This window comes from Drosophila novamexicana, unplaced genomic scaffold, assembly GCF_003285875.2.
Source record: "Drosophila novamexicana strain 15010-1031.04,08,12 unplaced genomic scaffold, DnovRS2.1 tig00001711-arrow-arrow-pilon, whole genome shotgun sequence".
Lineage (NCBI taxonomy): Eukaryota > Metazoa > Arthropoda > Insecta > Diptera > Drosophilidae > Drosophila > Drosophila novamexicana.
In genome coordinates, this window is record NW_020824880.1 from 182,894 (window position 1) to 207,181 (window position 24,288).

At 42.7% G+C, this 24,288-nt stretch overlaps 7 protein-coding genes and 1 long non-coding RNA gene across 11 annotated transcripts; 4 read left to right on the forward strand and 4 right to left on the reverse strand.

Annotated features, from left to right (window-relative positions):
- The first annotated feature begins 42 nt into the window (after positions 1-42).
- On the forward strand, positions 43-2,125 carry LOC115768220 (xaa-Pro aminopeptidase 3). Its single transcript, XM_030712745.1, has 3 exons — positions 43-634; positions 702-1,512; positions 1,571-2,125. Exons 1-3 carry the CDS (start codon positions 302-304, stop codon positions 1,981-1,983), a joined length of 1,557 nt encoding a protein of 518 aa, XP_030568605.1. The 5' UTR covers positions 43-301; the 3' UTR covers positions 1,984-2,125.
- On the reverse strand, positions 2,126-3,510 carry LOC115768222 (delta(3,5)-Delta(2,4)-dienoyl-CoA isomerase, peroxisomal). The gene is made up of 4 exons (XM_030712748.1): positions 3,388-3,510; positions 3,052-3,217; positions 2,362-2,986; positions 2,126-2,272 (listed from the first exon to the last, which is right to left on the reverse strand). The coding sequence occupies exons 1-4, from the start codon at positions 3,437-3,439 to the stop codon at positions 2,174-2,176; spliced, it is 942 nt and encodes a 313-aa protein (XP_030568608.1). The 5' UTR covers positions 3,440-3,510; the 3' UTR covers positions 2,126-2,173.
- A 1,151-nt stretch (positions 3,511-4,661) lies between these two features.
- Positions 4,662-6,063, forward strand: LOC115768231 (ribokinase). The gene is made up of 3 exons (XM_030712757.1): positions 4,662-4,745; positions 4,814-5,362; positions 5,525-6,063. Exons 1-3 carry the CDS (start codon positions 4,690-4,692, stop codon positions 5,835-5,837), a joined length of 918 nt encoding a protein of 305 aa, XP_030568617.1. The 5' UTR covers positions 4,662-4,689; the 3' UTR covers positions 5,838-6,063.
- A 276-nt stretch (positions 6,064-6,339) lies between these two features.
- Positions 6,340-6,716, reverse strand: LOC115768232 (translation machinery-associated protein 7 homolog). Its single transcript, XM_030712758.1, has 2 exons — positions 6,637-6,716; positions 6,340-6,567 (listed from the first exon to the last, which is right to left on the reverse strand). The coding sequence occupies exon 2, from the start codon at positions 6,562-6,564 to the stop codon at positions 6,370-6,372; it is 195 nt and encodes a 64-aa protein (XP_030568618.1). The 5' UTR covers positions 6,565-6,567; positions 6,637-6,716; the 3' UTR covers positions 6,340-6,369.
- A 350-nt stretch (positions 6,717-7,066) lies between these two features.
- Positions 7,067-13,094, forward strand: LOC115768239 (ADP,ATP carrier protein). Of its 2 annotated transcripts, none has more exons than XM_030712765.1 (4): positions 7,067-7,147; positions 12,023-12,323; positions 12,402-12,529; positions 12,593-13,094. In XM_030712765.1, exons 2-4 carry the CDS (start codon positions 12,027-12,029, stop codon positions 13,065-13,067), a joined length of 900 nt encoding a protein of 299 aa, XP_030568625.1. In that variant the 5' UTR covers positions 7,067-7,147; positions 12,023-12,026; the 3' UTR covers positions 13,068-13,094. The 2 variants fall into 2 exon arrangements, with proteins under 2 accessions (XP_030568625.1, XP_030568626.1); XM_030712766.1 differs by lacking the exon at positions 7,067-7,147 and adding an exon at positions 9,763-9,848.
- On the forward strand, positions 7,068-16,126 carry LOC115768238 (ADP,ATP carrier protein). The gene is made up of 5 exons (XM_030712764.1): positions 7,068-7,147; positions 14,361-14,423; positions 14,489-14,849; positions 14,989-15,116; positions 15,310-16,126. The coding sequence occupies exons 3-5, from the start codon at positions 14,532-14,534 to the stop codon at positions 15,782-15,784; spliced, it is 921 nt and encodes a 306-aa protein (XP_030568624.1). The 5' UTR covers positions 7,068-7,147; positions 14,361-14,423; positions 14,489-14,531; the 3' UTR covers positions 15,785-16,126.
- On the reverse strand, positions 13,550-14,366 carry LOC115768240. The gene is made up of 2 exons (XR_004018495.1): positions 14,044-14,366; positions 13,550-13,967 (listed from the first exon to the last, which is right to left on the reverse strand). It is a non-coding gene; the product is annotated as an uncharacterized LOC115768240 (long non-coding RNA).
- Positions 16,127-16,670: 544 nt separating the features above from the next.
- On the reverse strand, positions 16,671-24,100 carry LOC115768214 (CKLF-like MARVEL transmembrane domain-containing protein 4). Of its 3 annotated transcripts, none has more exons than XM_030712730.1 (4): positions 23,974-24,100; positions 23,462-23,686; positions 17,440-17,607; positions 16,671-17,354 (listed from the first exon to the last, which is right to left on the reverse strand). In XM_030712730.1, exons 2-4 carry the CDS (start codon positions 23,621-23,623, stop codon positions 17,157-17,159), a joined length of 528 nt encoding a protein of 175 aa, XP_030568590.1. In that variant the 5' UTR covers positions 23,624-23,686; positions 23,974-24,100; the 3' UTR covers positions 16,671-17,156. The 3 variants fall into 3 exon arrangements, with proteins under 3 accessions (XP_030568590.1, XP_030568588.1, XP_030568589.1); XM_030712728.1 differs by having other exon boundaries at positions 23,970-24,100; XM_030712729.1 differs by having other exon boundaries at positions 23,966-24,100.
- Positions 24,101-24,288: the final 188 nt, after the last annotated feature.

A 24,288-nucleotide genomic window follows, 5' to 3' on the forward strand; every position in this document is an offset into this window, starting at 1 on the left:
ACATTTTTATATTAAGTCATCACAAAAAAAAAGAAGCAGTCGCCATCGATTTAATTAAGAATAAATGTTGATTTATTGCAAAAGTATCGCATTGCAGCGATACATCGATACGTCGATATATCGATAAATTGTTTGTTGACATCACTAAAGCGTAGCGGCAAATGTTTTGTTTTTGTCAGTTATTCCATTTGCTTATGTTTGCTATAGATTTACAAATTTCGTGCCATATACTAACAAAGCGAAGCGAACGCACATCTAAAACAACTAATTAAAATTGCTGCCACTGCCGAATATCGTTATTATGATTGCACTCAAACGCCTGCCACGTTTCTGCCTGCTGCGCGCCCTTGGCACCAAGCCGAAATTCTCCACATATACGGCGCCCAGAATGTGCAAATCGCAAATAACTGCCGAGGAGGTGCGCGGCGTCGCCGATGCTCTAAAGAACGGACTGCGCGCCCTCGGCCAGCCGACAAGCGCAACGCATCCGCATCTGATCAGGCCAAACGAGCTGGTGCCCGGCGTGGGCCAGGCCGAATTTCAGACACGTCGCTCTCAGCTTATGCAAGGCCTGCAGGCCTATGCGGGCAGCTTTGGTGATGAGTTCAATGGACGCACCTCCAAGTCTCACATGGTATGGCCTAGATAAGCTGTTGACAGTGTTGTTGTTCTTGTTGCTGATGCCATGTATAATTCCTTAGCTGGTCATTGGGGCGGCGTCCAAAAAGTATATGAGTGGCAAGATACCGTATGTGTTCCGTCAGAGCTCTGACTTTTATTATCTAACCGGTTGTCTGGAGCCGGACTCGGTGCTACTGCTGACCATTGATGATGTGGGCACGGTACAGTCAACGCTTTTTATGCGCCCCAAGGATCCACATGCCGAGCTCTGGGATGGTCCACGCACTGGGCCCGATTATGCTGTGCAGCTCTTTGGCGTCCACGAAGCACATCCCATCGACAATTTCCAACAGACTCTGGCGGCACGTATCGCCCAGCTAAAGCCACATTTGTGGTTCGATCTGAAGCAATCGGAGCTGCCCACTGTGACGGATGCGATGCTGCAGGTGTGCAACAACGAACGCACCCAGCTGCTGCCCGTCTACACGTTCGTGGAGAATATGCGTCTGATCAAATCGCCCGCCGAGATGCAGCTAATGCGTCGCACCTGCTCGATAGCCTCGCATGCATTCAACGAGGTCATGGCCGAGACACGCCCAGGCCAGTCGGAGCATCAGCTATACGCCTCGATTGACTTTAAATGCCGCATGCGCAGCGCCAGCTATTTGGCATATCCGCCTGTGGTGGCCGCCGGCAAAAATGCCACCGTTATACACTATGTGAACAACACACAGCTGCTGCAGCCGCAGGAGCTGTTGCTGATGGATGCCGGCTGCGAATACGGCGGTTATACCAGCGACATAACACGCACCTGGCCCGTGAGCGGCCAATTCACGGATCCGCAGCGAACTCTCTACGACATGATGGAGCAGCTGCAAAAGGAGACAATTGGTGAGGCAGCTGACGTAAGCGCCGATCCCTGTTTAAGCCTTGATTTTTGTGTTTTCAGAGCTGATCATGCAACCGGGCGGCGAGACGCTGGATCAAATGTTTGAGACGACCTGCTACAGGCTAGGCAAATATCTGCAAGAAATTGGACTGGTCGGCAAGGATCTGACCGATCACAAGGAGCTAGCCACGCAGGGCTACAAGTTCTGTCCGCATCATGTATCCCATTATCTGGGCATGGATGTTCACGATACGCCGCATGTGCCGCGCAATACACGCCTCCAGCCGGGCATGGTATTCACCGTGGAGCCGGGCATCTATATCGATGAGAAGCGCACAGATGTGCCCGATGAATTTCGCGGCATTGGCATACGCATCGAGGATGACATACTGATCAATGAGCAGGGTCAGATCGAGGTGCTAACCGCCGGCTGTGTCAAGGAGCGGCGCGCACTGGAAGATCTTTTCAAGTAGTTGCCTACACGGCTGCCCCCAAAATTCCTAGTCATAATTTACTTCCAACTTTTATAACCAATTGTGATCAGATCACGCGCATGACTCCTCCGATCGCCCAGGGCCCATGTACATACACGCTAAGTATACGAGAAAAAAAACGTAAAGAACAAAATACATTTAATTGTTCAAGTTCATAAATAAGAATCTCTTAAAGCTTGGCAAACACGGGCTTCTCGTCTTTGGTGAGCTGGGCGCCTACCGCCTGGGCAAAGTCCTCGGATTGCAGATACAGCTTGTTGATAATACGCTGCAATGGGCAAAAGGGCAAAGATTAATATAAAGCCCGTACAGGACAAGCATATTGCATAGGAAGAGATAGCACAGCCAGGCACTCACAATGTGATCGAGTCCCTCCTGATTGGTATGCTCCAGTGAATAGACCATGCTCTCCTTGGTCGTCTGGACGGCGATGGGACTTTTGCTGGCAATATCCTCGGCCAGGGCGAGGGCGCCGACCACCAAAGAGTCCTTGTCGGGAAATACGCGACTGACCAGACCGCTGCGCTCGGCCTCGGCGGCCTCAAAGCGACGACCCGTGTAGCATAGTTCGCGAGCCAGCGACTGGCTGCCAATTGCCTTGGGCAGACGCTGCAGCGAGCCAACATCGGCGGCCATGCCAATGTCGACCTCCTTGACCTGGAAGAAGGCATCCTGTGTACTGTAGCGTATGTCCGCGGCGGTAATTAGATCGACGCCGGCACCAATGCACGCCTGATGCACGGCCATGATGACGGGCTTGGGACAACGCTCGACAGCGCTAATCGAGTCCTGATAGAGCTTAATGGTGCGCTCCAGGACAACGCCCTTGCGTGCCACATCCTCGCAATCGGCCAGCTGCTGGCCCATGTTCATCATAGATGTCAAATCGATGCCGGCACAGAAATGCTTGCCAGCCGCGGACAGAACAATGGTGCGACAATCCGGATTTATGGCCAGCGTTTCGAAGCAGTCTTTGATCTCGCTGTGGAGCAAGCCAAAATAATTGATGGTGATGTATTTGTATATATATATGATATTAACACTTACAGCCACATATCCCTGTTGATCGCATTGAGCTGCTTGGGTCGATTCAGCTCCACATGGAAGACGAAGGGCTTGGGCGAACTGATGGCCAGAGTTTTGAACTTGGCGGCCACATCGCTAGCGGCCTGAGCGCTGCTGCTGTGTGTTTTGTTGCGATGGGGCTGCATGACTGCCAAGGTAAATGGTGCAAGGTTTAATTAAGCTGTTGCAACTGCTGCCAGTTGAATGCCACACACTCAGATTCGGACTTTGTACCGGTCGGGTTGGACTCGGGTTTAATAAATCCAATTAGAGCACAACAATTATCCTAATCAGTAAATTTCAGCTGGTCACACTTACCAGCTACTCTGGTTGCCAGTCTAAAAGTATTTGTAAATCTGTGTAGCGACATGTTTGCAAATTAATTGTATGTTTTCAAAATCAGCCTTTTATATTTAGAGCGGTTGGCTGGCACTTGTGTTACTTTTCGATAACTTCTTAAAACAATACTGTATCGATACCGCTACTTTTCAAAAACTGTTTAAGTTATCGATATTGCTTTTCTTGCACTTTGAAAAACGATACTTTAAGTTTAGTGCCACAATCAAATTTCAATAAGAAACCTTGTCAGGAATTTTATAGACTACATTTTCGATATTGCCAACGGCTCGCGGCGACTAAAGAAGAACTCTTCAAATCACAAGCAAAACCAAGGTTTTTCATTCCTTTAATAACATTGAAGGCATACGCTGAAATTTTCGTTAGTTTTCTTATCGATAATGAACTTAATCGCTTGAGCAGTCATTCGGTATATCGATAGGATGCACGATTAATTCAGCTCAAAAAAGTTTATCGCGCGCTTGTGTCAAGTTTTTCAAGAAAGCAGTGTGGTGCGGCTTCGACGTTTTCTGTTTACGTGCCTTCGCGAACTCTAAGGAAATCTAAATTGTCTTCGCCCGCAAACTTAATAACCTCTTTACGTAAAGAGGGTCATAAATGAAGTTATTCCTTAGCAGATTTCAACCGTTTGAAGATTTGAAGCGTGATATTAATCAACAAAAATCTCGTGCATCTGAAAAAGAAGTGGTCAGCAGACTCCCTTGTGTTGCACATTTGACATTGGTCTGTATTGGTAAAGTTGCATATGCGAAAGTAAATGCAGTATAATGTATATATTTTCGTTAATATTTGTTAGTTTTATAGATTGCACTCGTAACCCTTTCAAAAACGATAGATATCGATAATCGTTACCTTAAATTATCGAGTGTGCGCTACTTTAGGAAGTTGAAAACGTTTTTCTGCTGTAATCAAAAAAAAAAAAAAACTCGTGCATCTTAACAGGAGATGATCTTGCTCAATAATTTAGACGTTGGTCTGCCCTCATCGTATCAACTGCATAATTTCTCATAGGCTTGTTTGTTTGCTTATAGTTATCGATAGTACACGACACTATTGTGAAGTAACGACCGCAGCGACGTCACAATAGACCAACGCGCCGATTCTGCCGGGCAGAACAAAGACGGCGCAGTGCCGTTGATAAGCCGCCGGCGCTGCACTACCAACTATTGCCAATTATCATCCAAGGCAAACACACACGGCACTTGAGATAAGCGCACTGCATAACCCAAACACACACACTTAGAAATTCTGCGCCCTTGCAAAATGAGCGAGCCGCTGGACGTGCTCGTCTTTGGCTCGGCCATCATAGATTTCATCTGGTAAGTGGAACGAACGTTGCAACTATTTCAATGTCAGTGCAGCCGCTACTTTTATACCCCCCGCCCAGCTATGCACCCCGTCTGCCCAAGCCGGGCGAAACGCTGCATGGCCACAAATTCCAGACCGGATTCGGTGGCAAGGGTGCCAATCAGTGTGTGGCAGCCGCACGACTTGGCTCCAAAACGGCGCTCATTGCCAAACTGGGCGCGGACAGCTTTGGCACCAACTACATGAACCAGCTGCGCGCCGAGCACATCAACGTGGAGCATGTGCAACAGATTGCCGGCCAAACAACGGGCGTTGCCCAAATAGCTGTGTCCGCCGGCGGCGAGAATAACATCATCATTGTGGTGGGCGCCAACAATTTGCTCAGCGCCAACGATGTGGCAAGCGCATCGCAACTATTCGCACAGGCCAAGGTGCTCGTCTGCCAGCTGGAGACGCCCATTGAGGCAACGCTGTGCGCTTTGCGCGAGTTCCGGGGCATCTCCATTTTAAACGCGGCGCCAGCCTTGGCACACTTGCCGGTGGACCTGCTGCGTCTGCCGACCATTCTCTGTGTCAACGAGACGGAGGCGGCGCTCATCATCGGCGTGAAGAGCATCAAGAGCATTAAGTAACAAATTCCTTAGCTCAGTTGAATGCCCTTGCAGAGGGTTTGTCATGTTTTGATTAAGTTTTTGTATGTATATCAGCCAAATCTCTGCAAGGGTATTTAAGCTTCGCTAGCCCAAAGATCCTCTATAAATTCTTATAATATAACTTGAACGTTTTCCAGTGAGGCGAATGCAGCACTGAAATGCCTCATCGAGCTGGGCGCCAACACGGTGATCATAACGCTGGGCAAATTGGGCGCCGTTTGCGCCTCAAAGGCCGATCCAATGGCATACGAGCTGGTGCCAGCACCAATTGTGCCCTCTGATCTGGTGGTAGACACAACTGGCGCCGGGGATGCTTTCATTGGCGCCTTGGCACACAACTTGGCGCGTTATCCGGCAAAAAAGCTGTCCGCGCACATTTTGGCCGCCTGCACAGTGGCCTCCAAGTCAGTGCAGCTGCCGGGCACACAGTCCAGCTTTCCGTATGATTAAGAGCAGGAGAGAAGAGTTTTTCCAAGTGCCTACACGGAATGTACTAACAAATGACGGACCAAAAGGAATAAACCAAATGATTTGTAAAAGCACCTCAGCCTAGAGTTTGGCGCGTAATAAGCTTAATTTCAATTTCAAATACATCTTTATGATGTCATAGAACTGAAAAGCCAAAAATAGTTTGGGATACCAAGCAAATCGGAATTTTTGTGCCGAAATGTGGTTCGTGTTCGTGTCGGGCCGAGAAAGCGACACGCGGCCATCTCTAGCGCAGGCCCTGATCATTGTGCATAGAATGAATGCGGCATTTGTTGTTTTTATTACAATATTTAATCCGCTATTTGTGTTTAATCGTAAGTATAAAACGAGAAATTAATTGTGTAAACTGCTTAATGCTCAATTTTGGTCAATTTACATAGACGAAAACTGATTTTTTTTTGCAAATGCAATTTGCATAGTGTATTCGGGTGTCTGTCTGTGTCAGTGTGTATGTTTGTCTTCAAAATAATAATTGTTTATTTAGGCGTTGCGATCATTTTTTGCCCGACTTCTTAATGCCGCCACCCACAAGGGGTCCCTTTTTGGAAGCCTGCTGTTTGGCTGCTTCGAGCGCCTTTTGTTGGTCCTTTTGCTTTTGCTTGAATGCCATATCCTCATCATCGAGCTCCTTGCCTTCCTTCTTGGGCGCCTTCAGTGGCTTCTTTTTACCGCCCTCACGACCAGTCATTTTCTATAATTGAATGCACAAATATTAATTTTTCTTTTCTGGCAGCGTAGTAGAATAGTCACGCACTCGCACGTTTTCCCAACTTTTCTATTTAGTGTTGACAAGTGCTCAAAATATACTGAATGTCAAAAACTTTTGGTATGTCGATATTTGTTGATTTTCGACTCTAGAAAAGATAGTGTGACCATTCAACAATGCCGATACTTTTATTTTAAAACCATATAACAGATTGCTTAAATAACTATATTTATGATTTGAATTTAATATAATAATGCATATTAATATGTAAATCTTAATAATATACATTATTTTGAACATATTAGCCTTATGTAAGTCATACAATTAGAGTGTAATCAACATATCGCAATGGTCACATACAACCATCGATAGCTGTCTTGGTACACCGATATATTTTCTGTCAAGATCTCTCGATAGTTTAGCACACTGCTCACGTTTTACGAACACTTCACGAATAGCGTTCGTTAAGTGAGCACGCGGCTTATTTCATCGCCAAGTGGGAAATTCTATTTCTGCAAAAGAAGTTTTTATTCTGTGACTTTTGTAAGAAGTTTAATAACTGAAGGTATTGTGCTTTTCTTTTATACAGCCCTTTTTTTTATTGCGAACTACTGCAACTAAAAAGAAAAACGAACAGTGCATCCATTATAAATTTGCCATTGACTTTTTTTTTCCTTCACGTTCACCTTGCACTAGTTTTTAGTTATGTAATGTGCCTATTTTTTTTATGTGTCGGTGTTGGTATAATATTCCTGTGTATGAATCTAACTGTATATTGTGGCCACGGGCCACGGCGCCATTAGAAAATGTATAATTAATTTCATATGAAAATAACAAAAATGATGCATAAATTGTGCTTACATAACCACAAAATTATTCGCAGACGAAAGCGCAGCGCTGTGCAAAATTTAAGACTAATGATGCAGCATCTAATATAATTCGCAAGGTAAAACAATCGTCCGTGTCCGTGTCCTCTTTTCCAATGCACCCACCCACACACACCTGCAATGTGCTAAGAACGCTCACGAGTTCTAACCTAAAAAAAATTTTCGCAAGAAAAAGTTGAAGGCAAGTAGAGGAAAAAAACGGTGCCACACAAGCAAGCTGTCGCGCACACACACACACACACACACAGACGCTTGCATGTGTACAATTTGCGCCAGCTGCTTTTGTAATGAATCTAATTGAATATACCCACTTTTTTACATGTATATGTGCAGAATTTTCACTCTTTTTCATTGTTAAAAGTGTGACAATTGCGGCTAGAAAAGCGGCACACGCATACATACACATACATGTACATTCGTATGAATTCCATGTGCTTGTCGCTCTCTCGCTCGCACGCTTCGCCATTACACGCGCAAGAATCGCAGCGAATAAATACATGTGTGTGTGCTGGTGTATTATATATATATATATATGTATATATTTTTTTTTGCATTTTCTCTTGTTTCTTGAAAGTCTAAGAGCAAATTTCTTCCATTGACCAATGACCGCTTTAATTGTGTCGGGGTTCAAACCCTCAAAAAATGTACGTTTACATTTCACCTGGCTGAAAATGCTTTCAAAAACCAGAACCGGTTGATTTGGCAGATGCAATCGGCGAGCACAGCAGATGCTGCTACTGCTGCTCTTTGTGACGTCAGCAGAGCTAACGCGTCGTGTAAATATGCCGCATGTGATTTTTGTATTTATTTTTGCCCTTTTGTGTGGCCTTTTTGGCGCCATTTTGCATTTACCGTTTTCTAACTGATGCCAACCATCGATAACATAGCTGAAACGTCCTGTCCTGTCCTATCTGGTACTGTGAAACAGTCATTGTCGTAAAAGGCGAATTCGCATTCTTGCAGTTGCCAACTGTTGGAATTGGCAAGCGATAGAATAAATCGACGCCCTCGACGATGCGTCAGCAGTTAAAGTTCTGGAAACTTCATGCATAGGTTGATTTTCTATTGTTGGCGTATAATTGTTTATGTGACGCCTGTCTGGCAACCCTCTCATTAACATGCTGCCGTACTTAGCCGATTAATCTGATTGTGTGGCAGGGCCAGCGCACTTGAACTTATTTGCTTAAAATAGCTGCCCCAATTGAGTTTGGGGCCTGCATTAACTCCGCTGCATTTTTGGCGCGTTGCCATCATTTGCCGCACGGCAGACAGCGTCTAGTGTTCATTTTTTTATGTAATTGTCGGCATTTCAAAGACCTTGAAAATTGCTTACATAAAAAGGTTGTATTAGTAGCGGCGGCGTTTATCTAATCGCAGTACGCACATTTCAATTTTGCTGCCTTCCGCCTGCAAATGGCCCTGTGACGTCGCATTTGCTGGTAGTAGTATTTAAGAGAACATGAGACAGCGAGAGCGCGAGAGTGCCAAAGAGAGCGCAGCACATGCGTCAAATTTTCCACTAGTCAGTCACATGCTACGCTGTGAACGCGGGCGTCAACGCTGTAGACGCTGGCTGACGTCGGCGAGTTGCCAACTGAGTACAAATTTACAATTTTGGCAAGCATTCAGTTTTGCCGTGAAGGCGCTGCAAACCTCGAAAGGGGTAAATGAAAAACAATTGTTTAAAATACAAAACCATCACATACGCTTTATTTTTCAACTCGATATTTTTTTTTGGCCAATACAATTACTATGTAAATACATATGCCTCTTTATTCTCACTTCCTTTTCTTATCAGTGTCCGGCCCGTAACTCGGCTGCCTGTGAACTGATTAACAGTGTTATGCAATGCGATTGGCATTGAATTCATTGCTGTCACTGCTAGACATATACATTGATAAACCATATATGTATATATAGAAGAGATGATAGGCGCGCTGATCTGCTCTCTCGTTCTCGATCATTTGCTGCTTTTGCGCACACGTGCTAAAGCTTTGTGTGCGTGTGAGTGTGCGTGTTTGTGCTGTCTAGCATTTGTTGCCAACTGTCTCTTAATGGTTTGGGCTTAAACGCTTTTGTTACCGTTATGCGACCCTCACGCTCACGCTCTCTCTCTCTCTCACTCTCGTGCAACTGTTGCGCTGCGACTGCGACGCGTGAGCGAGCACCTGAACTTGACTCTGCCTCTGCCTCTGCCTCTGCCAACAGTGGCAGAGGCAGCTGACCGACGCAGCGCAGCACAGGCTAGCTCGCCGCCTCTGCTGTACCGAAGCGTTCACAAGCAATTTAGTTGCCGTCCGGTGCAGACCTTTGATTTCGCAAGGAATAAGGATAAATCATTTTTTTTTCGGTGCTGTGATATTTAAACACAAACAAATTGTACGTATTACAAATTAATTGCATCTATAGTGCATATCAATATTAATTGATGCAATAACAATAACTGAAGACCAGCAATAATAATTGAAAGCAAGCATTGGTGTTCTATTTAGTTTTTTTCTTCTTTTTTTTTTTTTTTCTAATTTTCGTTTTTGTTGCTTGGAATAAAAGAAATTTTTTCTTAAAACGTTACATAAATGTGCAAAAGCATAAACCGATTAAAAATCGATTGGGCAATAACAAAATCAGCGTGTCTTGTGTTTACAATTGAATATCAATTATGTAGTTAAACAATTTTCAATATTTTTTTTTTTTGCCTGGTGATAAAGGCAGTTATGCAATCGACATTAAAGGGCGTCTGCCCTCTTTTATTTCACAAGCAAGTGCAAAGCGATAAACAATACGCCATATAACGAAAGCCGTTACACGTGCAACTTCGTCTAGCTCTTATTGTCCCTTACTGCTGATGATAATTATTACATTTTATTTTTTCTACGGCCCGTTGAAACTGTTACATCACAGTCGCGCGTGCTCTTTGCAAAAGCTCTTTCAATCAACGGTATTCTGGAGATTAGATAACAGGCCAACGCTTTTTACAGTTGTTTGCGTCTGCCCTCAGCACACCCACAACTCGCCATGCAATAAAATTCTCTTGCATGCTCTCGCTCTGTCGCTCTCTCTCTCTTAAATGACTAGCGCCGCTCTTGTTGTGTGCCCAAAGTGATTACATAAATGCGGTTTTCGTCAATGAAAATTTGGCCTAGACTGGCTCGGCCGGCGGCTGCTAATTTAATTTTGTGCCACATTTAAGACAACAAAAACAAATAACAATGAATCAATTTGGCTCTGCTACACTTGAAATCTAAATTTAACAAGACAACAGCACGAAAAGAAAGCGCTCTCACGCTCTCTCTCTCTCTCCCTCTTTTGCCTACACTTTGGCCAATGTCAGCTGCCGAGAACATTGGCCATACATTTTTCTGTAGCTAGCCATCTCCTTTACACCAATTGGCAAGCAGCTGTGCTCTTGGCATTTCAATAATTGAAAGCGCCATCTATCACCATGTTATACAAGCGTTTAAATTATGCAATGTTTGCACACACATCTACCTGAACATGTTCTGATTGCCAAATTTGCTCTTAATTGAGAGAAAGCGTTAATCCATTATTGCCGGTTTAAAGAAAGCTCAGCCCGTGTCTAAATGCATAAACGTGGCAGTTGGGCGTTTCAAAACTGATTCATAAGCAGAAATACAAAAAAAAAAAAAAAATTCCCGCAAACTGGCAGCGCTGTTTTTACTAACACCATCACATTCATGTGCCTCGTATAAAAACAATAAGCGCACCAATACAACTACACGAAACAATTGCAAAGCCGCCTGGCGACGAACGTTGCCAAGCGCGCACACACACACACATATTCACATACACAGACACATATCAATGCTTGAAATTAACATACAACACACACACACACGTATATATACATATGAATGCTTGAAATTTTAATTGCTGATTTCGCAGACGACAGCAAAAAAAAAAAACAACTGTCCATAGTCTAAACAAAACTCTGCCTTATAATGCCGCCGGCTTGCTGCCGGTCTTATTTGATTTATCTTACATCTTACATCATTTGTTTATTAACCAACATCATCATTTGCATGCTTAGCTAGTTTAATCTAGTTGAACTACTTTAATCATTTAACCCATTTAAACGCATTTCTTTTGTGTTGCATCTGCACAAAACGCAGCGCAAAGCAGCCGCGACTTGCAGAGCTCATCGAACTTTGGTTGGCCTTTCGATTAACCAACTGCCGCAAAAGTACTCGATACGATTGCGGGCTGGTATCGATAATCGATTGGTTTGTCGCGCGGTATCGATTGCTCTCGTTAAGTTGGGCGCTTGCCGTTTGTCGTTTTAAATTTCATTCATGCATGTTATAAATACTTTCATTTGGTTTTTGGTGTCTATCAATTTGTTGTTAATATTAAAATTGTGTCGATAAGTGAAATGTGCTCATACGTAATGCAAGTAATTATCAAGAATGCAAAATATCACAAATCATTAACCTCACAAATGACAACTGATTGAGATGATGAACAACGAGAAAGGCGGAGGAGAAGGAGGAATAGACAATTTTTGTAATCATTTTACGCAATTGGCGTGTTTATAGCAAAATGGGCAAGGATTTCGATGCTATTGGCTTCGCCAAGGACTTCGCTGCCGGTGGCATCTCCGCAGCTGTCTCAAAGACTGCCGTCGCACCCATCGAGCGTGTGAAACTGCTGCTGCAGGTTCAGCACATCTCGAAACAAATCTCCCCCGATCAGCAATACAAGGGTATGGTTGATTGCTTTATCCGCATTCCAAAGGAACAAGGTTTTGCTTCATACTGGCGCGGTAACTTGGCCAACGTTATTAGATATTTCCCAACTCAGGCTCTGAACTTTGCCTTCAAGGACAAGTACAAGCAGGTAAGCATACCCCCATTACCATTAACATTTCCAAACAGATTCGCTATAACAGCCTTTTGCCCCCATTGTCTATTGTAGGTCTTCTTGGGTGGTGTTGACAAGAACACCCAGTTCTGGCGTTACTTCATGGGCAACTTGGCCTCTGGTGGTGCCGCTGGTGCAACCTCTCTGTGCTTTGTCTACCCATTGGATTTCGCTCGTACTCGGTAAGTGGCATAATAATAATAGTAATAACGATTGGGTCTAATTTGAATGGGTTTCACTTTTAGCTTGGCTGCTGATACTGGCAAGGGTGGCGCTCGTGAATTCACCGGCCTGGGCAACTGCTTGACCAAGATCTTCAAGAGTGATGGTCTTGGTGGCTTGTACCGTGGCTTCGGCGTCTCTGTCCAGGGCATCATCATCTATCGTGCTGCATACTTTGGCTTCTACGATACCGCCCGCGGCATGTTGCCCGATCCCAAGAACACACCCATTTACATTAGCTGGGCCATCGCTCAGGCTGTTACAACTGTTGCTGGTATTGTGTCCTATCCATTCGATACTGTCCGTCGTCGCATGATGATGCAGTCTGGCCGCAAGTCCACCGAGATCATCTACAAGAACACACTGCACTGCTGGGCCACCATTGCCAAGCAGGAAGGCACCGGTGCCTTCTTCAAGGGCGCCTTCTCCAACATTCTCAGAGGCACTGGCGGTGCTTTCGTGCTTGTGTTGTACGATGAAATCAAGAAGTTCTTGTAAATTAAATTATTAAATTATTCAAAACAACAACAACAACAAATACAACAACAACAAACCACTACCAGCTAATTATATTATATAAATTGTAACAACAACTAAAAGGAAACCACAAAAGAAAAAAATGTTTAAAGAACAGCGAGAAACATCAGCAATAATCCCCGATATAATTATCAAATTATATTATATATAATAACTGGAATATAATTTAATTGCACTTGCATAAATAGCAAAAACATCAAGGACGGCCAGAAAACAACAACAACAGGAAGAAGAGGATGATGATGATGATGATGATGATGATAAGCAAAAGGAGCTGTATAGCTGGATATGGGCGGAGCGGAGCGACAGCAACAACCAAACTTGAACCCACAAACAACACACCACAACCCAAACAGAGCAGAAGGAGAGACAAAAACAAAAATCAGACGAACATTCTAGACATTAATATTATTTATAAGCTAGTATTCTTGTTAAGTTCGACAGGTGATTGTTGTGGCAGAGCGCGGCTGCTGTTAGTTGGGCTCTGTTTCGCCATGGAACAACGACAACAGGATCACGCTCCTTTTGCCAATCGCTAGCATGTTGTTATTAAATCAATGGAGTGCCCCAATACAAAGGAAATATGCGAACAACAATTTCTTTAGCCTCTGCTGTAACAACAAACCAACAAGAAATCAACCTGCGGTTGGTTAAAAATATAAAAATTGATAAAAATAGTAGACAAATTGTCTTTTCGTTTGACTCGCGCTCGCTCTCTCTCTCTCTCTCTCTCTCGCTCTCTCTCTCTCCCTCTCTCTCTCTCCCACCCGCGTTCTTAAACGTGTCACTGGTGGCAAGAAAAAGAAAGCGAGAGAGAGAGCCTGCAAGAGTGCATGCAATTTTCTTGTTGTCTGCGAAAATCTGTGAAAATCCTTAGTGAAAGTGAATGAAGAAAAGAAAAGCGAACGCTTCAAATTCGTCCGATTGATAAACTCACCTCAATCTATTGAAAAATACTTGGATATTGTTATACAAATGCAAATGTTGTGATTCGCCCAATTTAACTTTTCTTTATTTTTTTTTTTGGAAAAACTGACGTATTTTGCCAGGTATGTTTTTAGCCAGAACTAAATTGAAAAACCAAATCAAAATCGAAGTAGTCTTCGCAATTGAACGTCATAGTTTATGTTCAATTCAAAATTGTTCCATGTTACACATAACTGGTTTTAATATAAACCCAAATTTTTCGGCAAAAACTTCATGTATTTTAACATTTTATTTTCGTCGGACTTGAATATCTTTTGGAAACTGTAGAGCTAGCGCAGATCAAACGGAACACACAACGCACAAGCGCCGAAGTTGAAACCAAAAGGAAAAGTAAGGAATAAAATAAAAAGAAAAACAAACAGAAAACCAAACCCATCGAAATATTTGCAATCAAGGAGAAGGAAAACTCGTAAGAGAAGTCACAACAAAGTCGACAGAATGGGCGATGAAGGTGGCGGCATGAGAGCTGGGGGCGATCTCAAGTCCTTCTTAATTGATTTCATGATGGGCGGCGTATCGGCCGCCATTGCCAAGACCGCGGTGGCGCCCATCGAGCGCGTCAAACTGATCCTTCAGGTGCAGGAGGTATCCAAACAGATAGCACAGGATCAACGCTACAAGGGTATTGTGGATTGTTTTGTGCGCATACCACGCGAACAGGGATTTGCATCGTTATGGCGCGGCAATTTGGCCAATGTGATACGTTATTTTCCAACACAGGCTCTTAATTTTGCCTTCAAGGATGTGTACAAGTCGGTGAGTGTGCGCGTGCGCGTGTGTGTGTGTGTGTGTGCGTGCGTGCGTGCGTGCGGTTGTGGCGCACAACTTGAACAAATACTGAAAAAATCCCTGATTTTGGCATTTTTGTGCGCTTTTCTCTTCCCTCGATATTCAGGTATTTTTAGGTGGCGTCGATAAAAAGAAACAATTTTGGCGCCACTTCATGGGCAATTTGGCTTCTGGTGGCGCTGCCGGCGCCACTTCTTTGTGCTTTGTGTATCCGCTGGACTTTGCTCGTACTCGGTAAGTCTTTTAAGTTTTAGCTGAATTCCAAATCAAAGACCAAAAGACTGCGACCTGCGACAAGGCTGCCACTTGGTCAAATTATTTTGTACCCAAAAGTATGACCGACGCGTTTAAATGTATAACGCGTTGCCAGTGTTGCTAGATTTTTGTTAATCTTTAATATGTGGCCATACTTTTTGCGCACTTTCAGTTTGGCCGCAGATGTTGGCAAGGGAGGTCAGCGCGAGTTCAATGGATTGATCGACTGCCTCCGAAAGGTGGTGAAATCGGATGGACTGATTGGACTGTATCGCGGCTTTATTGTGTCCGTACAGGGCATTATTATCTATCGTGCCGCATACTTTGGTTTCTACGATACGTGTCGCGATCATTTGCCAAATCCGAAGAATACACCCTTCTATGTCAGCTGGGGTATCGCCCAGGTGGTTACCACCATAGCTGGCATCGCATCCTATCCGTTCGATACGGTCCGTCGTCGCATGATGATGCAGTCGGGCCTCAAGAAATCGGAGATGGTCTATAAAAATACCGCCCACTGCTGGTTAGTGATTGCCAAGCAGGAGGGACCCGCTGCCTTTTTCAAGGGCGCCTTTTCCAATATTATTCGCGGCACTGGCGGCGCCCTTGTTCTGGCTATTTATGATGAATTCAAGAAGTACGTATAAATTAATAAACACCGCTCCCCACCCAACCCCCCGGCCTCGCCCCCACCACCGCCAACGTCCCGGCTACTGTCCATTGTCTCCCGTCGCAGAACACGGAGCTGGTGGATGTTCCCGAAATAGCCCATCAATATATAATAGATCAACAAACATTGGAATTATCTCGAGAAACAGACTCAAATCAAACGCTTATCGAAATACATGAACGTGTGAACTGTTACCAACAACTCGACAGTGGATCCATGTTATTTTCGGACTTTTCTTTATCGTTTTTGTTCTTGTGATGGCTATTTCAGAAATTTACCATAAATTGACAGTGAATTAAAGGATATTAAAATTAAATTAAAGACTGCGCAGCAAATTTGCATTTTTTTTTTTGTTCTCTTTCGGCCGGTTGTGAAACTCGGCTACAACTGTGCCAACGCAGTGTTAGTCAAGTTGCCAACCAGCTGCCTTAGTCAAGCTGCCAACCAGCTGCCAGTTTGCAAGCTCAAATTATTATATTTATTGAAAACAAGTAGCTTAAACTAGCTGCACTATTATCTTTTTCACTGTATTCATATGTTAAGTGTAACAAAACTGTGCTAAAAACTGGTTAATGAACGGTTTTGTCGATCATGCAACTGTGCTATTGTTGCTGATCCGCATTCAGTCAAGTTGCGCACCAACAGCGAATGAGTTAATTTATTTAATTGAAATCGATTTGCATTTACGATTGCAAATTCATTTAATTAAAAAAAAACATTCCTACGGTGCAAGAGCATTAATTAAAACTGATCGAAAATTGTGCAGCTGACGGTGTGTAACACGGCTAAGACAGCACCCATGTTAGCCGAGTTGCACACCTGCGCAGCGTATATACCAATAAGAACAGCCAATTTATGTACAGTTACAAAATACGAATAATTTATTGAACTTAGTTTTTTTTTTGTTGCCTCGTGTTTATTGAACTTAAATGTTAGCAGGCGTTAAAGTTAAAGTAAGTATTAAAATAACATTAAAAACAAATCAAATCGCACGCGCCGAGCGGGCCGAGAATGCGCCGAACTGAACCAGAACTAAACTGAACCAGAACCAAACTGAACTGAGCGAACTTTCAATTGAGCTTGTTCACATTCGTTGTTGCCGTTAGATGTAAGTGAACAGAAAAAGAACGAAAACAAAAACAAACTTTACGAACAATTGCACTTAAAACTTAAACTACCCTACGTTGGCTTTCGTGGTGGGTGCGCTGCTTGCCTTTTATTTTTTTTTCTTTTTTTTTTTTTTTTTTGTTGTTTATCTTGTGTGCGCGTGACTATTAAAATGGTGCCATTGTCTATCGAATCGGATCGGATCAGATCAGATCGCAGCTCGGCTATACTACAAATGGACATTAATGGGTGGCGCCCGATCTGTGCGCCAGGAATAAGAAGTATGTGCCCGCCGCATAGGCCAAGAAATTGAACAGTCCAAAAACGCCAGCCGCCGTATTGGAGCCATGTCCCTTAGTGTTCGATTCGGCCCATCTGGCCAGCTGCACAATGAATGCAATGAAGTAGAGCAGTGTCAGCACAGCGGTTGTTAACAGTTCCTGAGAGAGTGTGTGAGAGAGAGAGAGAGAGCGGGTTAGCTTGATGCAGCTGCAGTATGACCAGGCAGCTCGAATAAATACTCACAGAGAATATCCAATTGACGGCCACATTGAGCGCCTCGCGTATGCCCAGAAAATAGGCGGCTATCAGCAGGATGGTAATAATGAAAGAGATGACAACAACGAACAGGAAGAAACTTGTCGCAGCCGCTTGTGCAGGTGAGGCAAGCGCCATACAAATGATGCCCAATATCTGAAATGAATTCAAGCAATCCATAAATATGCATATTTAGTAGACAAGCAAATTCTTGATGTCAATTGGCATTTTTTTTTTCTTTTTTTTGGTGATGTCATGATGTCACCTTAAGCAATTGAACAATGGCAACCAGTTAATTGCCATAAATACTAAATTACCAAATCGTTGAGCTGAGTAAAATTTGAACATAATAACATGTGAGAACGTTGCAGTCGGGTACAACCGACTGCTAAATACTCTGTAATTACCCATTCTAGAATAGAGAATACATATATTTCAAGTTCCGAGTCTCTCCTTGAGAAACATGCGTTTATGCGGACAGACGGACTAGCATTGCACAAAACCAATATGCCCGTTTTCACATTGTGATTCAAGTAGAAAAAAAGTGCGTAGCGACTTGGCAGTGGCAACGCTGCACTTTGACGGTCAGTTCGTGTACGTGTGAGGTCTGTATGTGTGTGGGCGGCGATGGCACAGATTTCGATGGCATGCCCATTTTGAGTTTTAGATTTGTTTTTGCCCACAATTAAATAGCAATAAGCATTAGGCGGCAATCGTACAGGTGTGCGCACACAGCTTTCTGTGCGTGTGTGTGTTGTTTAAAACAAAAGGCAAGAAAAAAGTGAAAGCTGAAAGTTGCAGACATTGCCAAAGCCAAAGGCGACCTGCTGGCAATAACAACAACAACAGCGATTGAAGTCAACTGGTTCTTGTTTATGTTATTGTTTGTCTTTCGCTTGTGTTTTTCGTTTTGAGCCGCACACACACACACACACACGCACGCACTGCTAATAGGTGTGTGTGTGAACTTATGATTGCGTGAAGTAAAAGCGCCCCCTGGCGCGCAAAGTTAATTGAACCCCAGTGTGCTTGCAGCCTGCACTTGACCATAAACAGTTATTTTTTACACAGTTAGACATCTCGGCTGAGAAGCGCATTCAGACAAATTTGCAACAGCGCAAAGTGTTAAAAGGAAACTCGAAATATTCAACATAATATATTTATTAATGGATATGGTAAGCAATTATCTATTTGTTTTTAATATAGAACAGTCACTGGCCACAATATATACATACATATACACATACATATATGTACGTATGTATATAGGTTATGCTTGTCTATTTGAGCATAAGCAAGAGAAAATTACGCTTGAAAAGCGCCGACGACAATCAAATTCATGTGATTCGATCTTTGATAATTTGATTCGTCTGCGTTGTGTAAATCATAAATGTTTAAATTGCCTTGTGAAGCATGAAAATCAAATAGAACTTCAACACACACACACACACACATATACGCGTACACAAATTTACTTGTGTATGCAGCTGTGTGCATACTTGCCTGATCGATGGCGCATGACAGCAAAGCCGCCATTTGCAAACAAATCGCTGAATTGCAATCATATGGCAACACCCACATGGGACGCAGGATCAGTGTCGTCGGCCTTTGCCTTTGAAGTTCAATGGCAGCACGATAACGATAACACGATAATAGTGCAGCTTCCACACTTGCGCTCGTCGTCGTGTGTGACGTCATCGGACAGCATTTTTGTATGCATGCATGTGTATGTGTGTGTGTGTGTGTTGACTGAGTTAACAAACAAATAAAAACAAGCGTAATTGTTTATGACAGAGTGTCAATGCGAACTTCAAGATGAGCTCACTTGAGCGTTTGTACTTAGTCAACGTTCAGCTCGTGCCCTAACCCATAAAATACACGATTTTGCATATTTTGAAACGAAACGCTTTGTGCTCGCCTTTTCCCAGTAACAAACCGGCGGCGGCAAACGCCTTTGGTCAAAAAAATTCTTGAGATTTTTGTGTGCGGCAAAGCAGCAGAAACATGAAAACAAAATAAATGTGTGTCATAATTTCCGTTTTGGGCCACAACAATCTATAACAATGTAGTAAATAGACATAGACAGGCAAACAGTTTCCAAAATATATCAAATACATACATACATATGTATATGTATATGTATGTATATGTATATGTATGCGTATATGCAATATCTTACGTAATGCCTATTAAAATACTTTGAAATAGTCAAATAAATCGTGGGTCGCGACGGCACAATTTTCGGTTCTTATCGTACGTTCTGCCCATCCTCGTTCAAATTTGCATATATGTATGTAGATTGGTTAAATATGCGCTACAGACACGATTCGAGCATATATATATATATGTATGTAGATTATTCTTACAAACGACCCTGGCACGATATAAATAGCTGTGTGTGCGTATGCGTGTGTGTGTGTGTGTGTGTGTGTGTGTACACGATTCGACAACAACAGGCTTGTCAACATGCTGTCCAAATGTCTGACCAACATAAACAGCCTGAGTTTCCGTTAGTTTAGTGGAAAAGTGACTGGAGCTAGAACTGGAACTGGAACGCATATTGCAATCGCTCTATAGCAAAAAGTGACTGGAGCTGGAACTGGAACGAATATTGCTCTATAGCCATAGTCCGTTAGTTTAGTGGAAAAGTGACAGGAGCTGGAGTTGACACTGGAACGAATATTGCTCTATAGCCATAGTCCGTTAGCTTAGTAGAAAAGTGACTGGAACTGGAGCTGGAACTGGAACTAGAGCTGGAACGCACATTACAATCTTATCGCTATATAGCGCTCTATAGCCATAGTCCGCTGATACGACGACCAGCTGGTGCGTCTTGGTGGGCTATCGTTTTGTTTGTCAGCCAGTTTATTTGTTTGATGGTCGATAAGATTCACGAAAATAGACAAGAGCCAAAAAAAAAAAAAAAAAAAACACCACGACCACGGATCGTATGAGTAATGCCAGCAAATGTATGCATGCGCGCAGGCTAAGGACGAACACTTGGCCTAGACCAGGTGGTAAGAGGCCGATAGTTTGGCCTTATCTGGCCAGGGCCAGATAGTCAAGCATTACTACAACGTCCATTATCGATCCGATATCGGGGCGTATGAGTAATGCGACGTGCCGCTATGAATCATGTGACCAGAAGCTCCGCCCGGCCAGGATTATAAGCTAATTGTAATCTGGAGCGCTATCAACTCGATTAGCTTAGTTAACCTAATAGACATTCCCATCACAATAACAAGATTATTGTTTTAATAATCAAGGCTCTTTGAAGCTTTTAAAAAGAACCAGAACGAGTTCGGGATTCGAATTGAACATGGAACTGGATTATTTTGATAAAGAACAGACGAACCTTAAGCTGAACTGAAACACAATTTTTGTTTGATTTTTTGTTTAATATTATTAGAGTATATCTTCATACTATACTATAGCTATAAACGAAGCCTGGTTTCATGGCCAGGTTTACGAACCAAAGCATAAGTCGAGGCACTGAGTTAGAACCGTGAACCGAACCAGTTAATATTTTTACTCAAGGTTCCAGTTCTTAAGTTTCTTAAATAGATGCCCAAGAAAACTTCCATTCAGACATAAACCCATATTCTCACAATGCAGAATTAGAGCTTTCAGAAATCAGATTTATCTTGGAACTAGACTTTTTGTGGCTGTTCTCTTTTATTGAATAACTTAACAAAAAAAAAACCCATCAATTATGAACACGATGTGTAAATTGTATATTATAATTCGATTACTCGAATACAAATGCTTAAATTTAAACTTTTAGGCGTTTATGTTATTTTCCCAAAAAGGTTTTACTAGCTTATATTTATGGCCATTTTCAACTTAACTTTTTTGTGTACTCGAGTCTTTTTTCTTTAAGTATAAACTGACTATCAGTTGTCGAAAAAAACAAAAAAAAAAAAAAGAGGTAGATAAGATTAACGTTGAACAAAAAAATATGCATTTAATGCTGAAGACGCAGTCTGTTTGGCTCGTTTTCAACACATGCATTTAAATGGCTTCAATACAAATCAACCAAGTACAGTTGTGACAGGTTTTGATTTTTGAGAAGCGCATAGAGAGGGCATGCGCATTTAACAAGCAAATGAAGGGTTACCTATAATTATATAATTTGTTTGTCTCGAATTGAAGTTTTATTGATTTTCTGGCCACAAATTGTGGCATTATTAATGTGCTGTGTCCTTACACACACACGCGCATGTGTGTGCTTGTGTGTGTGTGTGCGTGTGTGTGTGTGTGTGTGTGTGTGTGTGTGTGTGTGTGTGTGTGGCATTAGCAGTTGGGCTTGACAGAAACACAATCTGTGCCTGATCTTTGCCCAGCGCAGCTTTCTCCATGGCTGTTCGCATGTTGTGTGTGTGTGTGTGTGTGTGTCAAATGTTGTTGTTGTTGTGGTTGTGCCTGCTGCTGTGTTTGTTGTTGCGTGTTGGCGGCCACCTGTGGGCGGGGGCGACATGCACACAGCAAAAAACATCGAACTCAATTTCTTTTTTTATGGCCATAAATTGAAACCCTGTTTTGGTGTTCAATTCAATTTCACACTTTTAAAAACAATTTTAGCTGCGTTTTAAAACGTCAGGCGCAATTTCAACTGCATTTTGATTGTAATAAGCTGGGCTTTCTGCATAAGCCGGGCTCTGCGCGGAGTTGGCTCACGTGTCAAAAGGCTCGCCTGGCAAACGCTCGCGGTCCCCGGTTCGCTGACCGGTAGACTCCAGCTTTGATCAAAGTTTATTAATTGAACACTTTTTTTAATTTTTTTTTTTTTTTAAATTTAAATAAGTTATTTAATAAGTTCTGAAAGCAAAACAAAACTTTTCTAGCCCAAAGGCTGCTTTTTAAGGGGTATTTAATTTTAATTCTAGCTAGATTTCACATGATTCTAATTGAAAATCAATATTGTAATTGTTTAATATGGGCGTCAAAGTGCTTTGCAATTGCAATCAAAATTTTGCGCAGTGTATCTAATGTATTTATTACATTATTATATGCTTATAAACGAGTTGGGCATTGTTGGTATTGTTGTGGTTATTGTGGGTTGTGGCCATTTGCATGGCTAACTGCTGGCGGCTTCCCACGCGCCCACAGTTGGGCTCACACACACACACACACACACACACATACACACACAAGTACATATATATATAGTATATGTGCACAATTGTTTGCTGTGAAATCGAACAGCTGTTTGAAACTTTCTCAGTTTTTCACTGTAAAATTGTAAATTCAGCGGCCAAAAATGAATGAATTTTGAGCTAACAGACATTATCTGATATATCGCATATTGTATATGGCCGTGATCGATTTCTGGCCGAAAAAGTCGATCGACAACAAATTGTTGCTCACATGGCCACATTAGGCCCTTTGGCGGTGCCTATCTTATCCGTCTAATGAGATCCTGACACACACACACACACACGTAACTTATAGATAGCTGCTATAGAGAAAGCAAAGCGTGCCCGACCCGGCAAATACCCTGTACATATGCTTGAGTACGCCACAAATGAATTTCAAGTGATTCAATTATTTTGTTGTTGTTTTTAGATCTTTCAATATTGCAGAAAAACTGCATCTTAAGATCGATACTTATCGATTTTTGGAACGTTTACAGTTATACAAAGAAACAAACGATATTTATCGGAAGTCATCGATAAACCGAAACAAACTTAATCTTCGCTAGTTTTACAATTTTGTCTCCTTGTCACGCTATCATGCCCGATTTGTAATGGATTCTTGACGTTTACAGGGTATCAGACATGATGGCGGCCAGGTGGCATGAAATGTGCATTAATTGACAAAAGGCGTTCAGAAATCTATTGATAAAAGTTCAATTTACACAGCATATCATTTAGACAATATGCCTGATAAGCGCAGTCGGGTGGGCGGGGCGGGGGTGGGGTTAGGGGTAAGGGATATGGTATTGCCATATCATAATTTCGGACTGTTTCCAGGCGAACTTTCGTTCGGCCATCTGTTGTTTGTTACTTACGAATTGCACAATCTTTATAATGCCCGGCGCCGTTCTGTAATAGTCCATATTGATCCGTATCGCGCTCCAGAAGCCGCCATTATCGCCGCCGGACGGATTGCCGCCAGGTGGGCCAGTTGTTGTTGTTGTTGTGCGCTCGACGGTGACCACGGTCTCGACCATTTTGTTCTTCTAATAATGTTATTTGTACTAGTTTTTCTCTCTCTCTCTAAATAGGACTCACAACTATTTTATGTATAAAAAAAAAAAACGGAAAAAAAATTTGAAATACACTTTTATAGATCTCTCACAAGTTGCGAATGCGACAAACGATCTTGTCGTCGCGATTGTCATAAAAAAACAAGACAAAAAAAATATGCATAGATCTAGTCTACATATGCTACTTATAGGCACATATATACTTGTTTTGATTTATATATATATATATGCATATATTTATATGTATGTAAAATTTATGTGGGAGCTGCGCGCGCGTTTCGTTTTAAATTTAAAACATATACACACATACACACACACACACACGTGTACAGCTAGTTAACAAAACGGATCTATGTATTGGATATTTGATGTGCGCATGCAAAACTGAAAGTCGCGCTGCAAATTCTATGTCCACGGCTGGCGAGACGCGTTTAACGACTGACTGTCACAACTGACACTGACTCTGACGCTGGCTCTGACTGTCGCTGCCTGCCGTATAACGGTTAACTGAGCATACACACAGCACAGTAATTGCTTGTTTTTGTCGTTTTCTAGCATTAAATACCAAACAAATACTGCATTCAGTCTCTCTCTCTCTCTCTATCTCTATCTATACGTTTACGCTCTGC

Excerpts from the sequence above, each read along its gene's own strand:
- LOC115768220 (XM_030712745.1), top strand. The coding sequence starts at position 302 with ATGATTGCACTCAAACGCCTGCCACGTTTCTGCCTGCTGCGCGCCCTT. Across the intron at positions 635-701 it reads GCACCTCCAAGTCTCACATG|CTGGTCATTGGGGCGGCGTC; the intron begins GTATGGCCTAGA and ends ATAATTCCTTAG. Across the intron at positions 1,513-1,570 it reads GCTGCAAAAGGAGACAATTG|AGCTGATCATGCAACCGGGC; the intron begins GTGAGGCAGCTG and ends TTGTGTTTTCAG.
- LOC115768222 (XM_030712748.1), bottom strand. The coding sequence starts at position 3,439 with ATGTCGCTACACAGATTTACAAATACTTTTAGACTGGCAACCAGAGTA. Across the intron at positions 2,987-3,051 it reads ATCAACAGGGATATGTGGCT|CGAGATCAAAGACTGCTTCG; the intron begins GTAAGTGTTAAT and ends CTTGCTCCACAG. Across the intron at positions 2,273-2,361 it reads AGGAGGGACTCGATCACATT|CGTATTATCAACAAGCTGTA; the intron begins GTGAGTGCCTGG and ends TGCCCATTGCAG.
- LOC115768231 (XM_030712757.1), top strand. The coding sequence starts at position 4,690 with ATGAGCGAGCCGCTGGACGTGCTCGTCTTTGGCTCGGCCATCATAGAT. Across the intron at positions 4,746-4,813 it reads GCCATCATAGATTTCATCTG|CTATGCACCCCGTCTGCCCA; the intron begins GTAAGTGGAACG and ends CCCCCCGCCCAG. Across the intron at positions 5,363-5,524 it reads AAGAGCATCAAGAGCATTAA|TGAGGCGAATGCAGCACTGA; the intron begins GTAACAAATTCC and ends AACGTTTTCCAG.
- LOC115768232 (XM_030712758.1), bottom strand. The coding sequence starts at position 6,564 with ATGACTGGTCGTGAGGGCGGTAAAAAGAAGCCACTGAAGGCGCCCAAG.
- LOC115768239 (XM_030712765.1), top strand. The coding sequence starts at position 12,027 with ATGGGCAAGGATTTCGATGCTATTGGCTTCGCCAAGGACTTCGCTGCC. Across the intron at positions 12,324-12,401 it reads TCAAGGACAAGTACAAGCAG|GTCTTCTTGGGTGGTGTTGA; the intron begins GTAAGCATACCC and ends TGTCTATTGTAG. Across the intron at positions 12,530-12,592 it reads TTGGATTTCGCTCGTACTCG|CTTGGCTGCTGATACTGGCA; the intron begins GTAAGTGGCATA and ends TTTCACTTTTAG.
- LOC115768238 (XM_030712764.1), top strand. The coding sequence starts at position 14,532 with ATGGGCGATGAAGGTGGCGGCATGAGAGCTGGGGGCGATCTCAAGTCC. Across the intron at positions 14,850-14,988 it reads TCAAGGATGTGTACAAGTCG|GTATTTTTAGGTGGCGTCGA; the intron begins GTGAGTGTGCGC and ends CTCGATATTCAG. Across the intron at positions 15,117-15,309 it reads CTGGACTTTGCTCGTACTCG|TTTGGCCGCAGATGTTGGCA; the intron begins GTAAGTCTTTTA and ends GCGCACTTTCAG.
- LOC115768214 (XM_030712730.1), bottom strand. The coding sequence starts at position 23,623 with ATGGTCGAGACCGTGGTCACCGTCGAGCGCACAACAACAACAACAACT. Across the intron at positions 17,608-23,461 it reads TTATAAAGATTGTGCAATTC|ATATTGGGCATCATTTGTAT; the intron begins GTAAGTAACAAA and ends AATTCATTTCAG. Across the intron at positions 17,355-17,439 it reads CCGTCAATTGGATATTCTCT|GAACTGTTAACAACCGCTGT; the intron begins GTGAGTATTTAT and ends ACACTCTCTCAG.